This window comes from Vicia villosa, linkage group LG2 (genome assembly GCF_029867415.1).
Source record: "Vicia villosa cultivar HV-30 ecotype Madison, WI linkage group LG2, Vvil1.0, whole genome shotgun sequence".
Lineage (NCBI taxonomy): Eukaryota > Viridiplantae > Streptophyta > Magnoliopsida > Fabales > Fabaceae > Vicia > Vicia villosa.
In genome coordinates, this window is record NC_081181.1 from 153371485 (window position 1) to 153394374 (window position 22890).

The 22890-nt window shown below is 33.4% G+C and overlaps 3 protein-coding genes across 5 annotated transcripts; 2 read left to right on the forward strand and 1 right to left on the reverse strand.

The window, feature by feature from the left end:
• The first annotated feature begins 259 nt into the window (after window positions 1–259).
• LOC131647107 (uncharacterized) lies at window positions 260–2049 on the forward strand. The gene has a single exon (XM_058917020.1). It carries the CDS (start codon window positions 385–387, stop codon window positions 1801–1803), a length of 1419 nt encoding a protein of 472 aa, XP_058773003.1. The 5' UTR covers window positions 260–384; the 3' UTR covers window positions 1804–2049.
• Window positions 2050–7306: 5257 nt separating this feature from the next.
• Window positions 7307–11198, forward strand: LOC131652536 (ribonuclease MRP protein subunit POP4). Its single transcript, XM_058922418.1, has 9 exons — window positions 7307–7441; window positions 7862–8097; window positions 8485–8520; window positions 8624–8697; window positions 9044–9309; window positions 9506–9574; window positions 9689–9747; window positions 9878–9979; window positions 10893–11198. The coding sequence occupies exons 2-9, from the start codon at window positions 7872–7874 to the stop codon at window positions 10988–10990; spliced, it is 930 nt and encodes a 309-aa protein (XP_058778401.1). The 5' UTR covers window positions 7307–7441; window positions 7862–7871; the 3' UTR covers window positions 10991–11198.
• A 356-nt stretch (window positions 11199–11554) lies between these two features.
• LOC131652535 (uncharacterized) lies at window positions 11555–22238 on the reverse strand. Of its 3 annotated transcripts, none has more exons than XM_058922414.1 (18): window positions 21631–22233; window positions 20994–21052; window positions 20781–20912; window positions 19253–19393; window positions 18376–18432; window positions 17729–17823; window positions 17339–17471; window positions 16619–16795; window positions 16090–16280; window positions 15852–15918; window positions 14955–15088; window positions 14470–14536; window positions 14305–14367; window positions 13980–14221; window positions 13766–13895; window positions 13410–13502; window positions 12658–12843; window positions 11555–12134 (listed from the first exon to the last, which is right to left on the reverse strand). In XM_058922414.1, the coding sequence occupies exons 1-18, from the start codon at window positions 21953–21955 to the stop codon at window positions 11841–11843; spliced, it is 2586 nt and encodes an 861-aa protein (XP_058778397.1). In that variant the 5' UTR covers window positions 21956–22233; the 3' UTR covers window positions 11555–11840. The 3 variants fall into 3 exon arrangements, with proteins under 3 accessions (XP_058778397.1, XP_058778398.1, XP_058778399.1); XM_058922415.1 differs by having other exon boundaries at window positions 11556–12134; window positions 20781–20916; window positions 21631–21711; XM_058922416.1 differs by lacking the exon at window positions 11555–12134 and having other exon boundaries at window positions 13424–13502; window positions 21631–22238.
• Window positions 22239–22890: the final 652 nt, after the last annotated feature.

The window sequence follows — 22890 nt, forward strand, 5'->3', positions numbered from 1 at the left end:
TACTATAAAAAAATTATATAAAAAAAATTATATAAAAAAAAACTTACAGACCTATGTATAAGAAAATTTGTAAAAATAAAATAAAAGACTTTTAAAATCAACAAAATTTAAAATTTTCATTAATCAAAATCTTTCAAGAAAAAATAAAATATAAAGCATCCTTTTATTAAGGAAAAAATCATTACACTAATGTGAGCAATTTAATTTTTATAAGTGACATAACCCTAACATATAAGTGTGATAATCATAAGATAAGCTAGAATAAAATTACAAAAGGTTAGGGACTTACTTTATATTAGGGTTCTAGCTTCAAACACTTCTCATTCAATTCAATTCAACTACAGAGAAACCGTGAAAAACAGAAACATAAGCATCAAACAAACCATGGAGTCATTGGAACAACCTAGTAAACCCGACAACGCAAACACTGTCACTGTTACTGTCACAACCACAAACCAAGAAAAACCTAAACCAAAACCAAAGCGATTCATCAAAAACCAAATCCCAGATTCAATCCTCAACGACCCTCTTCTCAACGCCGCCATATCAGTTCTTCCTTCAAACTACAATTTCGAAGTTCACAAATGCGTTTGGCGCGTCCTCTCCACCGGCGCCAAGCGCGTCGCTCTTCAATTCCCTGAAGGTCTTCTCATGTACTCTCTCATCCTCTCCGATATCTTCACCAAATTCGCCAATGTCTCGCACTGTTACGTCCTCGGTGATGTTACCTACGGTGCTTGTTGCATCGATGATTTCTCAGCTCTCGCTCTTGGTGCTGAGCTTCTTATCCATTACGGTCATAGTTGTTTAGTACCTATTGATTCGACTACTATTCCTTGTCTTTATGTTTTTGTGGATATTAAGATTGATGTTGATCATTTGGTTGACACTGTTAGGTTGAATTTAGGGTTTCTTGGTAAGAGTATAATTCTTGCTGGGACGATTCAGTTTGCGTCTGGGATTCGGGCGGTGAAGCCGGAGTTGGAGAAATTAGGGTTTAGGGTTTTGATTCCGCAGTCGAAGCCGTTGTCTGCTGGTGAGGTTCTTGGATGTACTGCGCCGAGGGTGGGGAAGAAGATGTTGGAGGGTTGTGATGAGGAGGAGAGTGTTTTGGTGTTTGTTTCGGATGGGAGGTTTCATCTTGAAGCGTTTATGATAGCGAATCCGGGGGTTAAGGCTTTTAGATATGATCCTTATGTGGGGAAGTTGTTTTTGGAGGAATATGATCATGTGGGTATGAATGGGTCGAGGAAAAACGCGATTTTGAAAGCGGGGGAGGCGAGGAACTGGGGTGTTGTTTTAGGGACTTTGGGTAGGCAGGGGAATCCTAAGATTTTGGAGAGATTGGAAAAGAAAATGAGTGATAAAGGGTTTGATTATACTGTGGTTTTGATGTCGGAGTTAAGCCCCACGAGGATCGCGCTGTTTGAGGATTCTGTGGATGCTTGGATTCAGATTGCTTGTCCTAGACTCTCCATTGATTGGGGAGAGGCTTTTCTTAAACCGGTTCTTACTCCTTTTGAGGCTGAGATAGCACTGGGATTGATACCTGGTTGGTGGGAGAAAGAAACTCGGGTGCAAAAACAGGGTTGTGAAGATGTTACGGGTTGCAATAGAAATGATTGTTGCTCTAACGGTAGCTGCGGAGATGCAAAGGAGACCAATGATTTTGGAGGAGATTATCCCATGGACTATTATGCTCAAGATGGAGGAGATTGGAATTCCTCTTATGTGAAAAAGTCTAGTCGTCCAGCTAGAAAAATTTCTGTAACTTCTGTTGCTAACGGTGTCACTTCCCAATAGTCTTAAATTTTCCTAGTTTTTATTGTAATACTTATTTTGTTTTGCTCAAAACAGTAGAGTCAATAGCTAATTATTTTGTTATTAGCTTAGCCATTTTTGACAAGTAGACAATGTTGTTTATTCTTGGTCGAAAAGTTATTCTGCTATAAAGGGTTTGCAAACCATCCTTCACAAACTTGTTTCTGCAACCGTGCTTGTCAAGGAACTAAGGTACAGAATAGATTAATTCATTTTTTTGTTTTTACATATGTGGTAGTTGTTTCTGGCTTTGTTTATGCATATCTGGTACTCGTTTCTTGCTTTGTTTTTGCCTATTTTCACCTGCCTATGTGCTGCATTAGCTTGAGAACGATTCGTGAAATTAGATTTGCCATTTTTTTTTTTATTGTTGTTGTTGTTTTGGTAGCTTCCAATATGCATGACTGTTCATGAAGAGAGTGTGGTTGGTTTGTACTATAGTTTAGTGAAAGAAAGTGCTGTGGAACTAGCTCTATATTGCTTTACTTTGGTACTACTTGTGCTTTAGCTTTAACATAATAATTAAATGTTGGCTGGTGCGAGATTGTTAAAATCTCGATTTAAAACCTAAATTCTATAGATTTCACGTTTCTAGGTCAGCATTTCGTGCTACATCGCAGGTAAAAACCTTTTTATGTAAAATTGTATTTCGGAACGATTTTACGTGATTTAAATCATCCTAAAATCGGTAAAATCGTGTGAAATCGTTGGATTTTACTCTTTGACCTGATTTTATTTTTTTTTAGTTAAAATTTATAAATCAAATTTTATATTTTGCACCATAAAATTTTCTCTATAGTTTTTTAATTTTATTCACATTCATATCTCGGTTATATTATTAAAGAATCTTTAACATTTGGAGATAAATTTAATCAATTCGAATATGAATCTTCTAATGAAGATGATGTTGTAGAAGCATTGAACATTTGATTCAGTTGAAAAAAACGATTTGTTTTTTTGAACTCAAAAAACTTATGAAACTGTTATTTTTTTATAATCTTTTAGATGTTACATTTTATGATTTGGTGGACAATTTATGCAGTTTGATACAAGTTTGTGAAGATTACACTTTATTATAATTATATAGTATATTTTTACTTTATAATTAAGTTAAAATTTTAAATAATTAATACATTTATAATATTATATAAATATATATATGTCGTATATATAAATTTAATATAATTTTAATATGAGGTAAACTTTATGATTTTACGTTTCGATTTTATGTTTCGATTTTACTTAAGTAAAACGAGTCAAGGTAAAAACTCGATTTTGACAACCTTAGGCTGGTGCATTAAAAGATAACAGGCTATAGTGTTTTTGTATGTTTTTAATTATTCTTTATATTATGTAAATTTATATCTTGTTTATATTTATGCAGAGATAACATCTCAAGAACGTGTTAACCTTGATGATGAAAACCTAAAAATAATTGAAAATATGAAAACCTAAAAATAATTGAAAATATGACTGGAATGTGTACAATATGAGCCCACCGGGAGCAACTACAATATGAGCTGCTGGAGGAATGAAATTATTATTTTGATAGATTAAAATTATTATTTTATATAAATTAAATGTTATTTTTATAATATAGTTTTTGTCTTTTTGACACTAAGAACCTCATGAGGCTCATATACTACCGGCGGGCAGCTTCCTTCAACACCCAGACAATCTACTTGCATTTCAATGAATCTCTTGATAACCATCCAGGTGTTGATTGAGATAATGTGCTCTTGCTGTCAAATGATAAAATTCTTTACTTTCAGTTTATCAAACTAGAGTTAATTTAATTATCTATAAAAAAAAAATTAAAAATGTCACATAAAATTTCACTTTTCATTTTTTTTTTTTAAATTCAATTTTCATCAATCTCAATTACAAAAGTGTCAAAAAAAAAAAATGGCAATGAAAATTGATAAGCGTGTACTAAACTCTTATTATGGATTTTAGACATATTAGCATCCATCACCTGTTTTGAGAATTTTGAGCCTGTGAGTGTTTTGTCGCTCAACCATGGACTTGAACTTCTTAAATACTTCAAATACCTCATCATTTATCTTGATTAGGTCTGTCCATAGCTTTCTACTATAACCGTCAATAAATATACCAAAATATCTATTGCCACCAATTAAACCAACTTGCATTGGTCCACACACATCGGATTACACCATTTCAGTTTAATGCTTGGTTCTACAACCTGCATCCTTGTTGAATTTACGTTTGTGTTGCCTCTCTTGCACACACTTTTCACAAATTTTAACCAATATGTTGATGAATGGCAACCCTGTTACCATTCCATTCTTTTGCAATGCATTGAGATCTCTAAAGTTGAGATGCTCAAGACGGTAGTGTTATATCCACTCTTCTCGACTAGCTGTTGTAGCAAGACACATATATTCCATAACCTTCAGCTCAACCTTGAAGGTTCTATTGGCAGCCATATAAGCTTTAAAGATCAAAGTCTCGTTTGCGTCCATAACACGCAACGCCTTATTTTCCATGTGAATCTTATAACCCTTCTCAAGCAGTTGACCAATATTTAGAAGGTTATCTTTGATTCCACGAATGTACAATACATCTTTGGTTAAGGAATACCCACCATCCCTCTTCATGATCAAACCATCATTGGTCCCATCGACCGCTAAAGTGGTGTCATCTACGAATTTCACTTTATTCTTTATGGCTTGGTTGATTTTGACAAACCAATTCTTCCTCTCACAGTAACCATATCATTATCTTCTGCCTAAAACCGTCTGATGCCTTTACATAACCGGTTATAACACGTTTCTGCAGCCTTTTTGGAACTGTTGTTGCTGCTTCATTCCCCTTCTGCGATCATGACCAAGCGTGTGTTATCATCATCAAGCTCTTGTCATGCAACCTTGGCTTCTTCCTCTTGAGGTTCCTTCTTGTTCGCGTTGCAATCTCTTGCATAATGACTGGACTTTTGATAATTGTAGCATTGCATCTTGCTCTTGTCAAGCTTTCCCCTTTCACCTCTAAAGTTACTTTGATCACCATTTTGTTGTTGCTGCCCTCACCCTTTTGACAAGTCGAATTCTTTGAATTTTGAGACTTTTTTCCACCAAAATTCTAAAAATTTCATTCTCTTCATGGGCCATTTTCCTTTCAATTTCTTGTTCTTTTCAATGAATCGAGCTTGCAAAGCGATCTCTGCCTTTGCCTTGTCGTTATTTATCTTCTTCATCCTATGTTCACGAGCCTCGAGAGAGTTTTGAAGATCCTCTTTGCTCATCGCCATCACAATATTGTCAAATCTTACCGTTAAAGAACACAAACTTTTTCGATACAACATTCTTCTCAGTAACAGTTTCTCCACATGCCTTAATTTGGTTCACCAATCAAGTAATTCTCGTCACATAATCATTGATTGTATCATTTTCATCCATTTGAATCGATTTGAGTTGACGTTTATGAGTTTGTAACCTCACCACCTTCGTCTTGTCAGCCCTTGCATATGTCTTTTTCAAGATCTCCCATACTTGCTTTGACGATTCACAATCAACAACTTTCTCAAAGCTGTCACCATCCACACATTGATGGATCAAAAACAATATTTTGTAATCTTTCTTTTTCTCTTCCTTATGTGTTTATCGTTGTGCATCCGTTGCACCTTTGACAAGGAGATTCACCCAGTTCTTGATCAATTTAAGAACATCTTTGTAACCAAACAACACTTTCATTTGCTTGCACCATCTGTTGTAATTCTTCACATCAAGGTTGAGTAGGTTAGTAAAGATCCTTTCGTTGGAGACAAAGTTCATGTTGCACACTAGGTGTTTTGTGGATCGAACTAGACTCTTGATGCCAAATGTTAGAACTTAGAATCACTCTTTGGTGAACAATTTGGGGTTTAAATGTGGAGAGAGAGAGGGTGAAAATATTGGCATTAACATTCATATGAATACTCCTTGGGTATATACACAAGTTACAAATTGAGTGGGATACAAGATACATCATCAAACAACTAAAAAATAAAATTCTCGAGCATGTAACCGGTTACACGGAACCTATAATCAGTTATTGCTGCTAAAAACACAAAATTAACTAACAGTGGTAACCGATTACTACGAATGCGTAACCGGTTACAACAACTCCAAAAACACTTATTCTTCAAATTATTTGACTTATTTTGATGCCTGTAACTGGTTTCACCACCATGTTAACCGGTTACACCAACTTGAATTATAAAAAAATCTTAACAATGACGTGACTACATTTAAAAGAGACTGCGTGATGATGATGGAGCGTGGTTGAAAGGAAAAAACTGTAACAAAGTGATAGAACTTAGGAGTTTGTATGGTCGTGGAGAAAATAAGAAATTACTTTTTTTATGAATGTGAAATACTTTAAGTTATGATATTGACATATTAAATTTTCCAAAAATTTTAAAAATGGTCAATCTAATGATTTTTTTTGTTGGCATCAATCCATTCTGATCAAATTCGATCAAAAGTCATATTCTGTTGGCATAATTTTTAACAGAAAAAGTAATAATAAAGTTGATGATTTAATTAGTAAAGTCAATTGAAATAATTCTAATCATGCATACTTAGTGAAACTAGGCGATTTAAATCTATTAATATGATAATATGTGTAACGTTAATAAATTAAAAGAGAGTAAATTAAGGGTAATATTTAAATTTTAATTGACTTTAAAATAGAATAAAATATGAACAAATTTTTTTAAAATATAATTTTAACAAATAAAATTAAAATAAATAAATTTTAAAAATAAAAAATAAATTCAAAAAACTAAAAATATACGATGAAAATAATATACATTATTCATTAAAATATACACGTATAAAAATTAAAAATTAAAAATCTGTTTTAAAAATAAGAAAGTAAAACAGAATTATTTCTTTAGTTAAACCCAAGTCCAATCTATTTTAGAATGTTTTTTTCAATAACCAATTTTCAATTTTTTTTTTCAAAATAACCAACTTTTTAAAATAATTCTCTAAATGTTCAAAATTTGTTAAATTTAATACATTGTCGCCAGGGGTGGCGACAACAATACATGTTCAATGCATTTGCCAGTGAACCTGGCGACAACGTGTAAGAGTTGGGGCAAGTCGCCATCCCCTGACGACAACACCCAGATGAAGAAAATAGTAAAATAAAATAGGTAAAAATTGGGCCTACATATTGAAAAAAAATAATAAAATAAAATAGATAAAATAATTTAATTAAAAAAATTAAAAAAAAGAAGAGAATGAGTGTTGTCGCCAAGGGGATGGTGACTTGGCCCAACTTTTACACGTTGTCGCCAGGTTCACTGGCGAATTCACTAAGGATGTGTTGTTGTAGCCACCCTCCCTGATGACGACAAAGTGTTAAAATAAGCAAAATTTGGTCATTTGGTCATTTGTTTAATTATTTTGAATACTTGGTTATTTTGGATTTTTTCTTTTTAAAAAATGGTTATTGAAAAAAAAATTCCTATACACAACTTTTTATTTAGCTCTTTTTCACCATCATGTTCAATATAACATCGATGGTTTAAAAAAAAAACATATCCCTCATCCTCTGTCCCGCCGCGCAGCCGCTACTCTCACTGATCATCTTTGTCTCGCCGCCATTGGTAATTGTAAGTTTAATCCTCATTCCTCAGTTACGGTTTCAACATTGATTTTGTCAAATTCGTTCTACCGTAATTCCGGTTAAGAGTGAGTTAAAATTAGAGTGATTTATGTATGAATGCAGTGATGTAAAAGTAACATGAAATTTCATCGTTGTTGGAGTCTTTGATTTAGGGTTTATAATTTATTGTTGCAACCCAAGGCTTTTAATCAGTAAGTTTTTAAAATTTTGCTTCCGAAGTTGCTGCTGTTACCGGCCAAGGTGATTCATAAAGAACATGATTAAGGTTGTGTTTCAAGTTGAAATTGAGCTGTTTACACTCTAACAAATTTGAACTTTGAAGCACTAAGTTTGCCAGTTTAGTATATTTTGGTCTCTTTCATTAGTTATTCACTGTCTTGTCTCCCCTTTTATTTTCGGTATCAAGGTAAGTATCAATGGCTTCTGATTCAAGAAAACGTACATTGGAGGCTTTGGAGAGAAGAATTCAAACCGAACATATACTAGAAGAAAACAAAAACCAAAAGACCAAAATTCAACATATTAAATCAAATTACAAAAAGCCTAAAATTGAACATGTTAAATCACCTATTCTCGCACCTTCTACTCCTAATGATTCTTCCTCCCATTCATCTCGTCCGTCATCTGATCCACCCAACAAAGGTAATTCTACTTTCTTTTGTTTGTGTTTTTTTACTTCTTAATTGTTTGGTATAAGTAGAATGATTTGCCCAAAGAATACTTAGGAGGTATTTTGATATATAACTTAATTAGAGACTTATTCGGTACTTGTTATAAATAAGCTTATGTATAAACGTTTATATAATTCAAGAATGAGTTAGCTGAAAACAAGACAACTTAGGAAAATAAGTCGAAAATAGTTTGTGGACATAACATAAACTATGTTTGTAAGTTCTTCCAAACCGTCATGTAAGTGTTGTGCCATAAGATAATACCCAAATACATTTTTTTGGGGCTAAAATGTAAGTTTTTTTATTGATAGTTGTAAAATTCTGCTGTAAACTGATACCTTTTTGTTTTCCTTTTTAGCCAATTTCAGTCTTTTTGGTCGTGCCATTTCACAAGGTAATGTACTTTCTATGTAACACTAAGATTCTTTTTTCTTTCGATTCTTCATCTTGTTGTTTGAAGGTTTTGAGTGGATAAATGACGTACTATTGATATGCAGACAAAGAAGATGGTCCGGAATATGCCCAGCTTTCTGTGACTGTAGATGAAAATCTGCTCACAGCTAATCAGGAGGTATTTTGTTTTCAGCATTTCACGATCAACTTCTCTTTTATAATTCCATATAGTCAACCTCCTTTGAAGTTAGAACTCTTAAAAAATAATTAATAGAATGAGTAATTTATTGATCTCAAAAGTTACCCTTTAACCTTTACGAATCATGAACATGGAAAGCTGCAATCAAGGTTCTGTCAGTGTAAAGGTTTTAGCTCCCAAGCTAACCAAAATGTTATTGTTTCTTTATCTTCAATTTGAAAGATGTATGTTTTATTATAACTAAATAAATAGTTGAATTTCTTTATTATTTGATGTCCAAGATTATATGTTTCTTGTTTGTTCTAATTTGACTTTTATTCTGCAGTCTTCTTTTGAAAAAGGATGTTCAGTTTCAGGAATATTGCATGAACTTCTTAAGAAGGGAGATGCAGCCCAAAAGTATATGCAAGGTTCTAGAAGTATGAAAATCGACAACTGGATTCTTCTTGATAATTATGTACAAGGACGTGCACTTTCTTCATCTTCTCAAACTAGAGCTTTGCAAATTCATTCAAAACGTTCTAAGAAGCACTTGTCCATGAAACAACATAAAAAAAACGGATCATTCAATCTTCCTCAAGAGTTCCATAAGTAAGTTTAAAGTCTCTAAACTTCTATTCTTGATGAATCTGTTGATCCTTACCATTAGTACTATAACCCTGCAGTTTGTGGTAGTGTATTGTTGTGAGTAATTTTCATTTCCTCTTTCATTGGGGAGCTCTTAGATTCAAGCTATGAACAAGTGATATTCTTTATATTCCCTAATCACCATTCATTTTGATTACAGATTTGATATTTTCAAGCCAATGCATGAAATGTGGAAAGACTATATAATGCTGTTGATTAAATCCACTGGGTATTGTATTTGTATCTTTGCTCTTGATGAATATTACAGCTTCTTATCTTGAGACTTTCTACCAATTTTCTTCTCTCGTGGCTTTTATGACAACAAACCTGTTTAATGTTCCAGGAAAAATCAATTGGCTCAATGTCTCCTTGGTGCGGATCTACACGGTGCTATTATTTTAGGTTCGAGCATACTCTTTTTCTTTTAAATTGCATTTCTATGATGAGGTGCTGTTTTAGTTTAATATTCGAAAATTTTCATCCATACTCCATGTTGACGGCTCAACATGCATTGTCCATTTATGTTTTGCAGTTGTGGAGTGTAAACTAACCCATTTTACTGGAACCGGTGGCATTATGATTCGCGAAACTGCAGAAGCTTTTGGGATAATTACTGAAAATAATAAATTCCGAGGTAATCCTTTATCTGTTTAAAAGTAGAATCTGTTCTAGCATTATCAGAGTTGTTCTTCCTGTATATCTCAAGTATTAATATGCTTATATGAAATATACACAGTTGTTTGTGTTTGCTTTTTTTAAATGATACCATTGATTTCTGTGCAAATGTGATAATTAGTGAATTATTAAGAGTTTGCACTTCCGATTATCTTGAACCATGATTGTTTTTGAATTTTTGTTTAGATTAAAGAGACTAATAACAAACAGAATTAAATTCAATTTTCTGTGAACAAATAAAAATACAACTTATAAGTTTGAATGTAACGGAAAATATCTGTTTTGCTTAACTTAAAAGATGTATTCTATGACAAACCGATATGATATTTGTTCTTATAAAATATAATTTTGCTGAGATTCTTGTTCGACATTTTAAGGTTATCCCTTTAAGTTATATATCTTTTGTATTCTATATAAACCAGATTTGCTACATATAATAGATTTTTTAAAATCTGAATTTGTTTTAGTGGTCTAATCTCATATCTGTTTCTAATTTACATTTCCATGAGTTGTCGCTTTTTATGGAGTAGAATGCTCGAAAGTTTTAGTTTAGATCAAAAACTCATTTTCTCTTTCAATAGTCAATTAAAATTCTTGCGATGTATTTGAGTGAAATTCTGTTTGAAGACAAATTTCCATTTTTACTAAAAAAACAAATAGATTTCAACTTTCTTGCATTGAAAGTTATTAATAGGTTTGTCTGTTACTACAATATTGTCGATGAGATGATTAAGAATTAGGAACCTTGAGCATCACAAATTAGATGAGGTTTTGGGCTTAGGGTTCACAAATTGTTATGGTATCTCTGTTTCTTCTATAATGTGTCCATTTCAAACTTGAGTTCACCAAATGCTTTGATTTTTTAATTTCAGTTGTTCCCAAGAAGGGTTCTGTATTTAGACTCCAAGTTGATTGTTGGAAAGTCACTCTGCATGGAGATAAACTCGATTCAAGGAAGGTTGGATTATGATATTAGTGATAATCCAACCTTCAATCTTCGCCTCGCGGGAGGCCTTTTCTATCAGGCACTAGTTTCTGATTATTCTAGGAACTTTATGATGATTGATTATCTTATAATTATACTGAACAAAATATTCATGTAAAGCAATTTTTATCATTTTATTTATTTTAAAATGTAGTGCTCTGACAAATTCTTAATCCAGTAAAGTAATGACTAATCATAGTTGTGCGTGACATGGTCAATAATCCACAAGGAATAGTGGTAGTAATGTGTAATAAAGAGTTAACCACCAAATTACCGGTGTCTAATTTTGTAAGATGATGCCTTTTAAATAAGCATTTGAAATTATAAATATTTCAGAAAAAAATGTCGACCCTGTTAAATTGTCAACGGGCCATATATTTAACCAATTATTATCAATTTAGTCATTAATATTGACTAACATTATTATTGCCCATTGAGTTTTGTCTGACAACCAATAATGCGCTTAAAATTTGAAGATGTAAAACATGTAATTTTCTTTTAAGAGTCTAGTAGCTGAAATTTCACATGTTAAAGATGTTATGGATTCAAATATGTGTCACTGTAATCAAATATGGAACTTATTAACACAATAGTTTCTCTTCCAATCTTCATTATAAGTAAATAATTACATGTTAAATCAAAAGGAAGTATCTATAATACTAGCATATTATTGGGGTTCATTACATTTTAAATTTGTAAAATGGTACATCATTCTATCAAGAATCCCAGCCCTTGTTTTTTTTAAATCTGCACATCTTCGGCCCGTCTAATTTAAGCAGCATTCAACCTATGAACAACTATTTACATCAGTATTTTTTTAATCACGAACAATGTTTTAGATTCTTACTTCAAGAACATCGCCATCTTTGAGTTTCGTATTAGGTAATACTAAATGTCCATTAATCAAAACTAGCTTCCCCTCCAAACCAGTTCTTTGTGCAGCATCAACAGCACTGCTACCAGCTTTTAACCTCATAATTTCACCATGAGGCCAACATATAATTACCACTTCTCCAAGGTTAAGATGACCCCGAGGATCATCAAACTTCACGTCATGCTTTGCTTGGCTGATACTAACTTCAGACCGCAATTGCTCTTCCCAGGAAAGCATTGTTCTCAAAAGATGCACCTAAAAGATTAATACATAGAATCAGTGAAACATTCATCAACACTTTTTAAATCTACTGTAATACCATGGGATATTAAATGTCAACTTTCAATTTGCACGGCAGCAGAGAGAAACTTTTCATTTATACCTACATTCTAGCCAATTATGCATAGTGATATTAGACAGACTGATTTCTACCATCACAGTTGCATTTACACCTTAAAACTTTCTAAATTCATTACCAAAAATATAAATAGTGAATGCAACATAATATATATTTTGCTGTTGGAAGGTCAAACTTTGGCTTACTTAGTCTAGAACTCTGGCCAATTTAAGAGAGAAGAAGGATGAGAATAAAGATATTCTCATGGTTCGACTATAACCAGTTACATAGAATGGAGTTACGAATTTTTGGGTGAATCATTTTTAAATTATTTGATTGGTAATTTTATAATCTAACAATGCAATAAAAAGATGAGGGCAATGATGAGGAAGTTTCATTCAGAGAATGTGAGTAAGAAACATAGGTTGGTTAGCTAAAAACCTTATTATTGATGTTAGCATCTACAGAAGTTGATGGAATCAAGTCAAATTTTGACTGGGATGCAATACTATCCACTTGCTTGCCCTCAAAAACAGCAGATACAACAGCCCAGTATTCAGATTCTTCTTGCTCAGTAAAATTGATAAGCTGTACGAATGTTGGCAGCAGGCGCCCAAATTGGTCTTGCTGCAAAAGATGCAAATAAAGAATTCAGGTCATTTATTTGTATTAATTATATATGTCCAAGTACATCATTTACATGTTTATAATAAAGTTAATTTTGATTCATTGCCGAAACAAATAGATTTTACACTACTAGTTTGAGAACCAAAGATATTCCGAGATGTCCCTTATGGGTTTAATAAATATACCAATTAATTTCATATGACATGCCAAAAAATTATCCATTAGTGAGAAATAGAGAGCAAGAAAAACTATAAGAAAAATCATTACGGTGAATTCATGGTTAAATAGTCAACTTTAAGCCTTCAAAAATTGACTCAGCAAAAGGCAGTCTAAAATATATTTTGTTTGTAGTAACTACTAAGCAGCACATGCATTTCTAACAACTTCAATTAATTGAACTAGAATAAGGACAGTGGGTAGGACAGATGTGCATAACTAAACAAGGAAAATAAAATTAGAGCTTTACAATGTATGTATGTCATTGTCTTTTAATTGCAGCGTAACAAAAATAATGGAAAAGGGGAAGAGTGCAATTTTTAAATGCTTGACTGCTGGGAAAAACATACCTTGTGATACATACCATCTTGACACAGTGTGTACTTTTCTAGACATGTACACCAATCCCCATGTCCTGGTTCAAACCACCATTCATCAGACACCTGAAGCAGGTCAGCAGTAAGCAACTTGACAAGGTGGTGTAGAATAAAAAAGAAAGAAATGATGACACAACAGTAGAGACTGGTGTCAGAGAGGACAATGCAGCATGTAGGAAGCTTATTGGTAAACTTACCCCAGAATGATCCATTATTTTTAATTACCGCCTTCTCAGTATATGTAATTGTTTCATTGTCCACAAACCATTCATCACAAGCAATCTATATTCGAAATCAATATCAACAATTGTTTAAGCTAATCAGCAAACCTTTTTGTATAGCCGTGCATAAGCTTCCCATCGCTTATTCTGGAAAAAGGATCTTCTGTCAGCCACTGCTTCAGAAGCTGCTAGCCCAAAGCTTACAGCAACTAGCAATTCTCTTTCTTCATTTTCTACACTGAAAAAGGTAACAAAAAAGAGCTACAGTCAATGTGGATAGCTTTATAACATAACATCCATTAGAAAAGGAAGTGTTGTATACCCGATGATAACAGCAGCAAGTAGGTGACTTCCTTCTACTCTAAGGACTGGATGTCCAGCCTTCAGTGACTTGTACTCGCTCAATAAAATATCTGAAGAATTTTCCTCTTCAACACCTTTGCTTAAATAGGAGGATGCATCTGTTACAGGTGCATCCATTCCATCTACGGATGAAAAAGGATTTCCATTTTCTTTATAAAGCCAATGTGCAGCAAGTCCATGTTCAGCATACTCATGCATCCTCTGGTAACCAAAACGATAACTAGAAATTAGCAACTAAACTATAAACAAGCAATCTCTGAAGCATGTGAGGAAGAATCTAGCACCTGTGTTCTTATTTGTACTTCTAAAGGTGAGTTGTCAGGACCTTCGACTGCAGTGTGCAAGGACTGCAATTTTAGCAAGTTAAAACAGAAATAAGCATAATCCTTAAGATTCAAATAACAAAATAATCATTTTAAATTTATTTCATTATAAACAGAAAGCCTAACCTGATAGCCACTAGGCTTGGGATTAAGGATGTAGTCATCAAATTCACCATCTATCGGTGTCCAAAGCCTATACGGTAAAATATACATAATAGTATGACTCAATATTTGGAACCAACAATAGGGTACACCTGAAGTAAATAAGATATACAGATCTAAACTTCCACTATAGATTGAGGACAATTATGAGCACATGTGTTTGTACCACATAACAGAGTCCAAAGTATTTGAAAAGGAAAAAAAGAATGGAAAATCTAAAAGAAAATATTTGGCGTTGATACATTTTTTTTCTTCTTATTTTCTTTCTTAGAAGGCTTTCTTCTATAGAGTTCTTCCCTTAAAATTAGAAAAAGTTCTACCAATACATAACACTGTAAAAAGGTAAATTAAGTTTAAATTTATATCTTCATACAAATTATTGTAGTGAATGACTTATGTGTGTATAGGTTAAATGATTGATAGATGACTAAAACTTGACCTTCTTTTACCTGTGTACAATGTCAAGAAGACTATAGCAACACTGAACTGCAGGTCCATGTAAAGTTCCATTTTTGTCTCCTACAACTACTCTTAGTGCACGTGCATCATATACTTTTCCGATGCTTATATCCTTTCGTTTCATCTGTAAATCATGAAACCATGACTTTGACCATTATTTTAATTTACACAAAGTGAAGTTAACAAAGATTGAGACCAGTTGTGCCTACATCACTCGATGGGGGAAAAAGCATTTACAGCCAGTTGTATAAAATTGTTTTATTAAGATAAATGAAGATTAATGTAATAATGTAAAATAGGCATTAAACTAATAATCAGAAATGCAGCACCATTAATCTCTTCCAGACACTCATTGTTTTCATAAAGCTTTTTCAGTTTCAGATGAGACAAACAATTCTGAAGTAAATTGGTCAAGCAATTGCATTAGGATGTGTAGAATCTGTGCCAAAGAGTAATTTGGTTCAATGTTTTTGTCAGGTTCACAAACACAAGAACATATAAACAACAACGAACATCAAAAACCTAGATACTACTGTTTGTGCGAGTGTTTTGGGGAAGGGAGGAGCCATGGATGGCCATTTTCCACCAGTAAGTCCCCAATCCTTCCTACAATATTGCTTGCTCCATAGTAAAGAAGTAATTAGTGTGATTAACTCTGTGCCAAAGAGTAAGTTGGCACAAATTTACAATATCATGGACTAATTAAATGGGAACAATGGAACTTAATTTTTCTTTTTATGTCCAAGGTCTATTACAAAACTTCCCTTGGATAATCATAATTAACTCTTTAAACAATGTCATGGTTCTACACAATTATACAGCCAGCATAGGTAAAACACAATGGACATTATTCTTAATTCAAATGTCATAAGTGAATTTGCCGATACCTTACTGTATATACTATACAGGCTTTTTAGTCGGCTTGATAATGTAACTTCCATTCCTGGAACATAACTGCAAATTTAGAAGGAAACCTTAGAGAACTCAAAATTATTAGACCATAGTATTATAGCAGTCAACACATAAATCGTGCTACATATAACACTAAGCATTAGGTAAAGCAGGCATGTGCTTGGACAATATCAGAATGTAGAAGTGGTAGTGATAATGGGTACAAGAACATACGAAGCCGACATAACCAATTCTCGCTCAAGGGCTTCCTCACAAATTACCAATGAAGCCAAAGCTAATCCAGCATCCTGGACAACCTTCGGTATTGTGCATGTTTCCAGATTATTAGCAATACTATAGAGAAAGTTAGCTCGTTTTCTCCGATCCAACAGTACATCAAATGGGACTACAGCTTCCAACAGATCCTGAAAACAAGGTGACATAAGCAGAATGAATAAAATTGTTCTCACCCTTTCACAGGACTTGTTGAAGCAATGAAGATAGAATACTGCCTTTTGTAGCAGGGAAATTCAGAATGTAATACCGAAAGGCAGAAATTATTAGTATTATCATCCTTTAGAATTTTGACAACAATTGGAGAAGAAACTAAGTTCATGGAAGAGTCGAATGCAACTCAACTTCTCAATAATGGAGATATCCGCTCTAAGTTGAACAACAATATTCAGCATGGATATTATTGCATGCTGCTGAAACTTGCAAATGGTGTACCGAGATGGGGAAAAACACACTTACGAATTCTTACCTTCATACTACAGACACCCTCATTGAATGTCAAAGATTTATTGTGGAAAGAAGTTGAACTTTTCTCATCCAAAGGTATCAAGCTGCCTTTCACATATAATCTTCTCGAGCTTCCTGTTCTAGCCGAAGGGCTCCACATTGAAGCCAGATCTGCTCGCATGTTTTGAAATATTTGAGGCTGAAATAAGGTACAAATTACAAGTGGTGATATATTATAATATTGCAAAAATCATGTCATCTCAATTGGCTCTATTAGATTGCTGTTCCTATCCAGAAGCATGAATGAAATTTCACAATTTCTGATGATCATTCTCTATTAGTTTTGAAATATTTAAGTTAACCACAAGAAGATAAAATATTTCCGCTCAGAAAAAAAAAGAACTAATTATTGCTGAGCTATATATATATATATACTTTCTTATCTGCTGAGCTATACCTAGTACTCGTTTTTAAATAAGGAAAAGCAGCTAATTATTGTTTTCCTATATGATGATTAAATGTTTTATGAAAAAAAAAAACAATTTAAGCACTTCCATTTTCAAACAATATATTCATTTGGGTGCTTCTCATTGATGCATCACATACAAACCCTTCAACGGGTGGCCAGATGTTCAGTGATTGGGGACCTTTGTCTGTCAGCTTTACTCAGTGTCTTGTTATAAATAAATCAATATAATTGATGACTTTCAAGTTGCAAGAAACATTAAAACTATTATTAGACCTGTAGAACAGCAAAGCATAGATCTTCAAGTTCAGCTTTCAATGCCCACAGACCCAATCTTGAAGCAAGTGAACACCAAATAATTAATGTCTCCTCTGCAACAGCTTGAGCCTTATGTAATGGTAGAGCATAACTGCAAAGTAAATATTCTCACCAGTAAAACGACCTATGTGGCATAATTATAAATTCTAAACTATTTATCCAAAAAAGTTGAACATATTGTATGGCTTAAGGCCAATGATTCAAACTAGCTTCGATTGTAAGGAAGTAATCTTTATGTCATCTTGAAAGAATGACAAGTCTGAGGTGAATGAGAAAAAATGAGTAAAACAAAAAGACAAACAATAATTGGGAATAAAGGGAAAAAACATAGAAGCTCGGAACTGGTACATTGTTCTCATGTTGTGAAGACGATCAGCAAGCTTGATGAGCACAGCACGTGGATCATCAATCATTCCCAAAAGCATGACTCGTAAATTACTTGCCTAGTAGATTAAGAATGAAACACATCAGAAAACTTTCTGATACCAATTCCACTTCTCAATATACTTCGGATCTACAAACCTAAAAAGGCACACAGTTTCAATAATATCTTTACCAACCAGCAGACACATTACAATGGCAGATACAAAAAACTTGTCAGATCAAACTATTAGTAGAAGATTAGTTTCATAAAATAAAAATCGTGAATTCCACAAGTGTTGGTGCAACGATGAATGCCTAGTTTTGTAATCCGAATGAGGTGAGTTTGAATCCGCATTGGGGAATAATAATATTCCCCCTCCATTGTCTAAAAATATATATTTTTAACAAAAGTATAACAGCTTACTTAAAATATTGATCCAATCTCAAATTTCGACAAGAAAAGTACCAAATATCCATTATATTAAAAGATGGAAATAGGATACACTTTTCACTTGGCATATTGATATTAATCTTTGCATTGTTCAAACCTATGGTGGGTAGGTGTAAGTTACACCAAAGTATACTTAGAGCCCAAATAGCTAACTGCTATGTGTCAAATGCAGGTTCTGTACCTCTTCTTGGCCGAGGACACCTTGGCTCACATTTACCCTTCGATGTCTGCGTAACAGCTGCAAAAGATAATGCAGTTATTATATAATAGGGTAATAAAAGAAAACAGTGATATTCATCAAAGTTGCTGAGAGTTTTGAAATACAAGCCTCTAATATAATAGATATGATGAAACAGTATAATACATGGCATCACTAAATTCTTAAGGCATTGTACTATAGTTATGTTAGGATGTTTGGGGAATCTTCACCATCAGTGAAAAACCCACAATACAGAGCTTGATATCAAATCTTGAATTGAAACATTAAGTCAACCAGTATATAGGTTTTTATTTTTTATTTTTATGGTCCTGACTTATTCCATTATAAACAAGTGTAGAACTTCATCCCTCACATTTGAATCTTCAATATTCTCCCCTTCAAATGCGAGTTCCAAAACTAGTATGATCTCCAAATCACAATGGTCTTCACACATCCCATTCTTTAAACCAAAATGGAACAATGTGTTTGACATTATGTCTTGACACAAAACCTTTAAGCAATAAGTATGTCGCTATTTTCAGTTATACCAAACTTATTTTTACCCAACATGCAACTTCTCACACTTGAATTTCTAACAATACATGCACTAATTATAAAGCAGAATTTCTCACAATTATCTTATAGACTCGTTTAGTTGTCTTCAAAGTCATGATTTCTATACAAGCGATTTGTGTTTACACAAGATTTTTAAAGTGAGCCAACTCAATTTTGATCCCTAGAGTCATAAGCTCTTCTGAATTTATGTGTTAATCGTAGAGTTTGACAACCATGATGTAAAGCCCCACTCCAAGATTAAAAAGTATTAGAAAAAATAATCTCTTATTCTTCTTTATGATACCTGATTTATATAACTCAGCTTAGAAACACTGGCTACCAACTCGGCCACATCATCCCCAAACTCTGTCTTAATGTCATGTAGACTTTGGCAAGTATCATCAACCACGTCATGCAAAATACCAGCCACAATTGTTTCAACAGCCTGCAATGCAATGTCAAATCTAAAACAAATGAACAATAAAATGAAACATGTTAATTGAGGTATACTAGTATAGCCTCAGAAACATAATAAGATATAGTATTATATAAGAACAAAATAACAACTATGCCTTTTCCTAGAAGTACGGTTGGTTACATGAATCACTTAATGCCATAAATTCTTGTTGTGCATTAGATCCAACTATAGATAATTTATTTTTAAATTGCTCTTAATTATTTGACCAATTGTTTTCCTTGGTCTCCCTCCATTTCTAGTAATTGGACTATTTTCATTTGGTCAATTCTCCTCATCAGTGCTTCAATAGGTCTTCTAGACATGCCCGAATCATCTAAAATGGCACTCTACAACTTTTGCTATAATAATTGTATTTCTAATTCTGCTTGTCTTGTGTAACCACCGTCCGTCAAAGCATTCTTGTCTTCGTGACACAAAGCTTATTTTTATGCTGGCTTTTTACTGCCTGAATTCAGTTTCAATTCCTATTGTAGGTGTTATTGTTAAGTAACAAATCTTCCCTTGATGTAAGTGATATTTTTCCATCGCAAATCACATGTGAAGCTTTCCTCTATTTTTATCCACCCTGCTTTGAAACTGCGGTTGACATCTCCCTCTACATTTAATTACTTTGAATGATGGACCCAAGATACTTAAAATGTATGATTTGAGACATTGTTGTTTTCAAAATTTTACCTCTTCATTTGTGTCTCTCCATTTCATATATTTTGTTTTTCTTCTACTTAAGCGGAAACCATGAGTTTCTAAGATTTATTTCCATATTTCGAGCTTTTCATTTATTTCTTCTTTCGGTTTCTACAACTAAGATCTATGTCATTTGCAAATTTTTGACACCATCCCTTGGACGTATTCATAAGTACTTCTACAACAAAGATATAAAGATAAAGGCTAAAGGCTAAAGCCGACCCTTAATGTATATCTATAGTTACCTGGAAACTTCAATATTTCCACCTAGCTTTCTCACACTAATATATCAAATATTTGCACCACATACATTGTGTTTGATAACTAATACATCAAAGTAAAAGTTATGCACATATTAGGTTAAACGACATTGGTATGCATCAACTTAATTGATAATGCTATGCTAAGTTGAATATTTCAATAATGCGATTCTTCAGAATTATTGTGACATTATAAGAAATGACCGCATACATATGTTTGTATAATTTTAAGGTGCGAGCACAAGTTTATTAAATGGCGTGTATTCAGAAAATTCATTTGTTGCATCACGGTATGCATTCTGCAGAGTATGTTGGTGGGGGAAAAGGAGGAAAAAACTTCCAAGTGGTTGGAAATTTTGAAAGCAGTGTTGTCTTTAAGCGCAAAAAGAAAAACTAATCAGAGCACATACTCGTTTACCACTTGATGGAACCAACGCAGCCAAAATTCTTCCTGTATGAATACAATGTGTTAAATAAGGATCTCCTGTCATCCGCATTTGGCCACCGTGTGCCTTCCTTGCAAAAGCTATAGCCTTCTGTACCTGCCTTCACACATAGCATAAGGTATTTTAATGATGCAACAAGAGAGTGTGCAGGTCATAACGCGAATCAAGATATTAAACCTTTGCATCATTAAATATAGGATAGCCAGCAACATCTACTCCATCCTGCATAACGGTGCCTGCATATTATCAATTCCCTTCTATTAATATTAGGAGTCAGAGGAAAGCTTGAAAGCTTGTAAATGAGTAAAACTCAAAAGGTTTCATTATAAATAAAATGCAGAAAACGAAATAATACAATCAAGCGTATCAAATTTAGGGAGTCTAGGTAAACTCGTGGAGCCTCCGTAGACTCGACTCGTAAGAGTTTGTTTAAATTACAATGGTTAAACACATTATTAACAAGCAATTATCTTCTGCTATGCTGTAACTGTAATTCCAAACTATTGTAACAAACTAATCCTATTTACGATTAACATTGTTAACAAGCCAATGATTAGTAGAACAATCCTAGCGAACAATTATTAACAGGTGCAATGAAAGAACTACAGATTATTCACTTAATCAATTTCAGCTTTATTTGATTTAACTTGAGGTTCAGAGAACTATAATAAGCGATTATTTCACTTGGAATCATAAATCGAAAGTGAACTCTCTCGAATCGACATAGCAAGTAGCAACTTCTCTAGTTCAAGACTATGAAAGTGAACGCCGATATAAAAGAATGAACAGAGAAAAACAAGAAGCAGAAGATAACCTGGTTGTTGATCGGGTTTTGGCCACAAGAAATCAACCTTAGTAGAGAGACAGGCACCGGAAGCAATAGCGACGGCAGTGACGGCGACCTGATTGATAGCGGAATAAACGGCGCCGTGAGCTGAGGCGGCCTTGGCGGCAGCGGCGATTACATTCGCCGATGATTGAATAGCGATTTGGTCAAGCAAACATCGAAATCGTGAACGGTGAGGTTTCAATTTCAAGTGGCGAAATCTGCGAAGAAGTGGTGATGATTTAAGATGAAGTAACATTGGAGAGCGTTCGCACGAGAGCAAGTTCGTCCTCATGCTCATTCTCATGCTCATGCTGATGCAGTTAGTAATTGGTGAGTGATGAAATACGGTTATTTTCCCGGGAAAATGTGTGAGAGAGAAAATGAGTGGTTGGAAAATGGAGAAGAGAAAGTACCCAAAAAAAAGAAGAAAAAAAGGAATCTATGGTGAAGAGTGTTGATTTTCTCATTGAAATCTCATTATTTTGTCGTTTAATGCATTCATTATCACTTGGTTTCCAACCGCTCTTCTATTTGATGGATAGAACTCCCTCCACGATGACATCGGTAAGAGCTATCATTATTGAATAGTTTGAGACTTTGAGTGAAACTACCTTTGGATTAATGAAATCTAATGGAGCAAAACATAATAGAGCAAACAATGAAAAGAAGTGAATGAAATGTAGATCACACGCTCTTTGATTATATTATTAAAAAAAATTATTTCTCAATCCATCCCATTGGCTTCTTACGCACCACCGAATTGATCAAAATGTTCTCTTGTTTTTGTATATGTACTTCCGAAAATATTTTTTTTCAAAAAATTAGTTTTTTTATCTATGGAAGCGTTAAGATATGAGATTTTCTCAATTAATAAAAAAAATCAGAAGGTTTCGTCGATGTAGCTATGGAAGATTTCATGAACTTAATTAATTTGAAATTTTCCCAATTAATTGGGAAAATCTCAATTTAAGTTACAAATTAATTGGGATTTTCTCAAATTAATTGGGAAAATTCCAAATTAATTAAATTCATGGTATATACGGAAGCGTGGAATTTTCGCAATTAATTGAAAAAATTCCAAATTAAGTTACAAATTAAGGGAAAAAATCTCAAATTAATTGAGTTCATGAAATCTTCCATAGATATATCTACGAAAGGAATTGAAAAGAGAAGTTTATGAAAAGGGTTGAAAAAAGTGTGTTTCGTAGATGTATCTACGGAATATTCTGATTTTCCTAATTAATT

Excerpts from the sequence above, each read along its gene's own strand:
- LOC131647107 (XM_058917020.1), top strand. The coding sequence starts at position 385 with ATGGAGTCATTGGAACAACCTAGTAAACCCGACAACGCAAACACTGTC.
- LOC131652536 (XM_058922418.1), top strand. The coding sequence starts at position 7,872 with ATGGCTTCTGATTCAAGAAAACGTACATTGGAGGCTTTGGAGAGAAGA. Across the intron at positions 8,521-8,623 it reads TGGTCGTGCCATTTCACAAG|ACAAAGAAGATGGTCCGGAA; the intron begins GTAATGTACTTT and ends ATTGATATGCAG. Across the intron at positions 9,980-10,892 it reads TGAAAATAATAAATTCCGAG|TTGTTCCCAAGAAGGGTTCT; the intron begins GTAATCCTTTAT and ends TTTTAATTTCAG.
- LOC131652535 (XM_058922414.1), bottom strand. The coding sequence starts at position 21,955 with ATGAGCATGAGAATGAGCATGAGGACGAACTTGCTCTCGTGCGAACGC. Across the intron at positions 14,368-14,469 it reads CCAAGCCTAGTGGCTATCAG|TCCTTGCACACTGCAGTCGA; the intron begins GTTAGGCTTTCT and ends CTAAAATTGCAG. Across the intron at positions 12,844-13,409 it reads AAGATGGTATGTATCACAAG|CAAGACCAATTTGGGCGCCT; the intron begins GTATGTTTTTCC and ends CATCTTTTGCAG.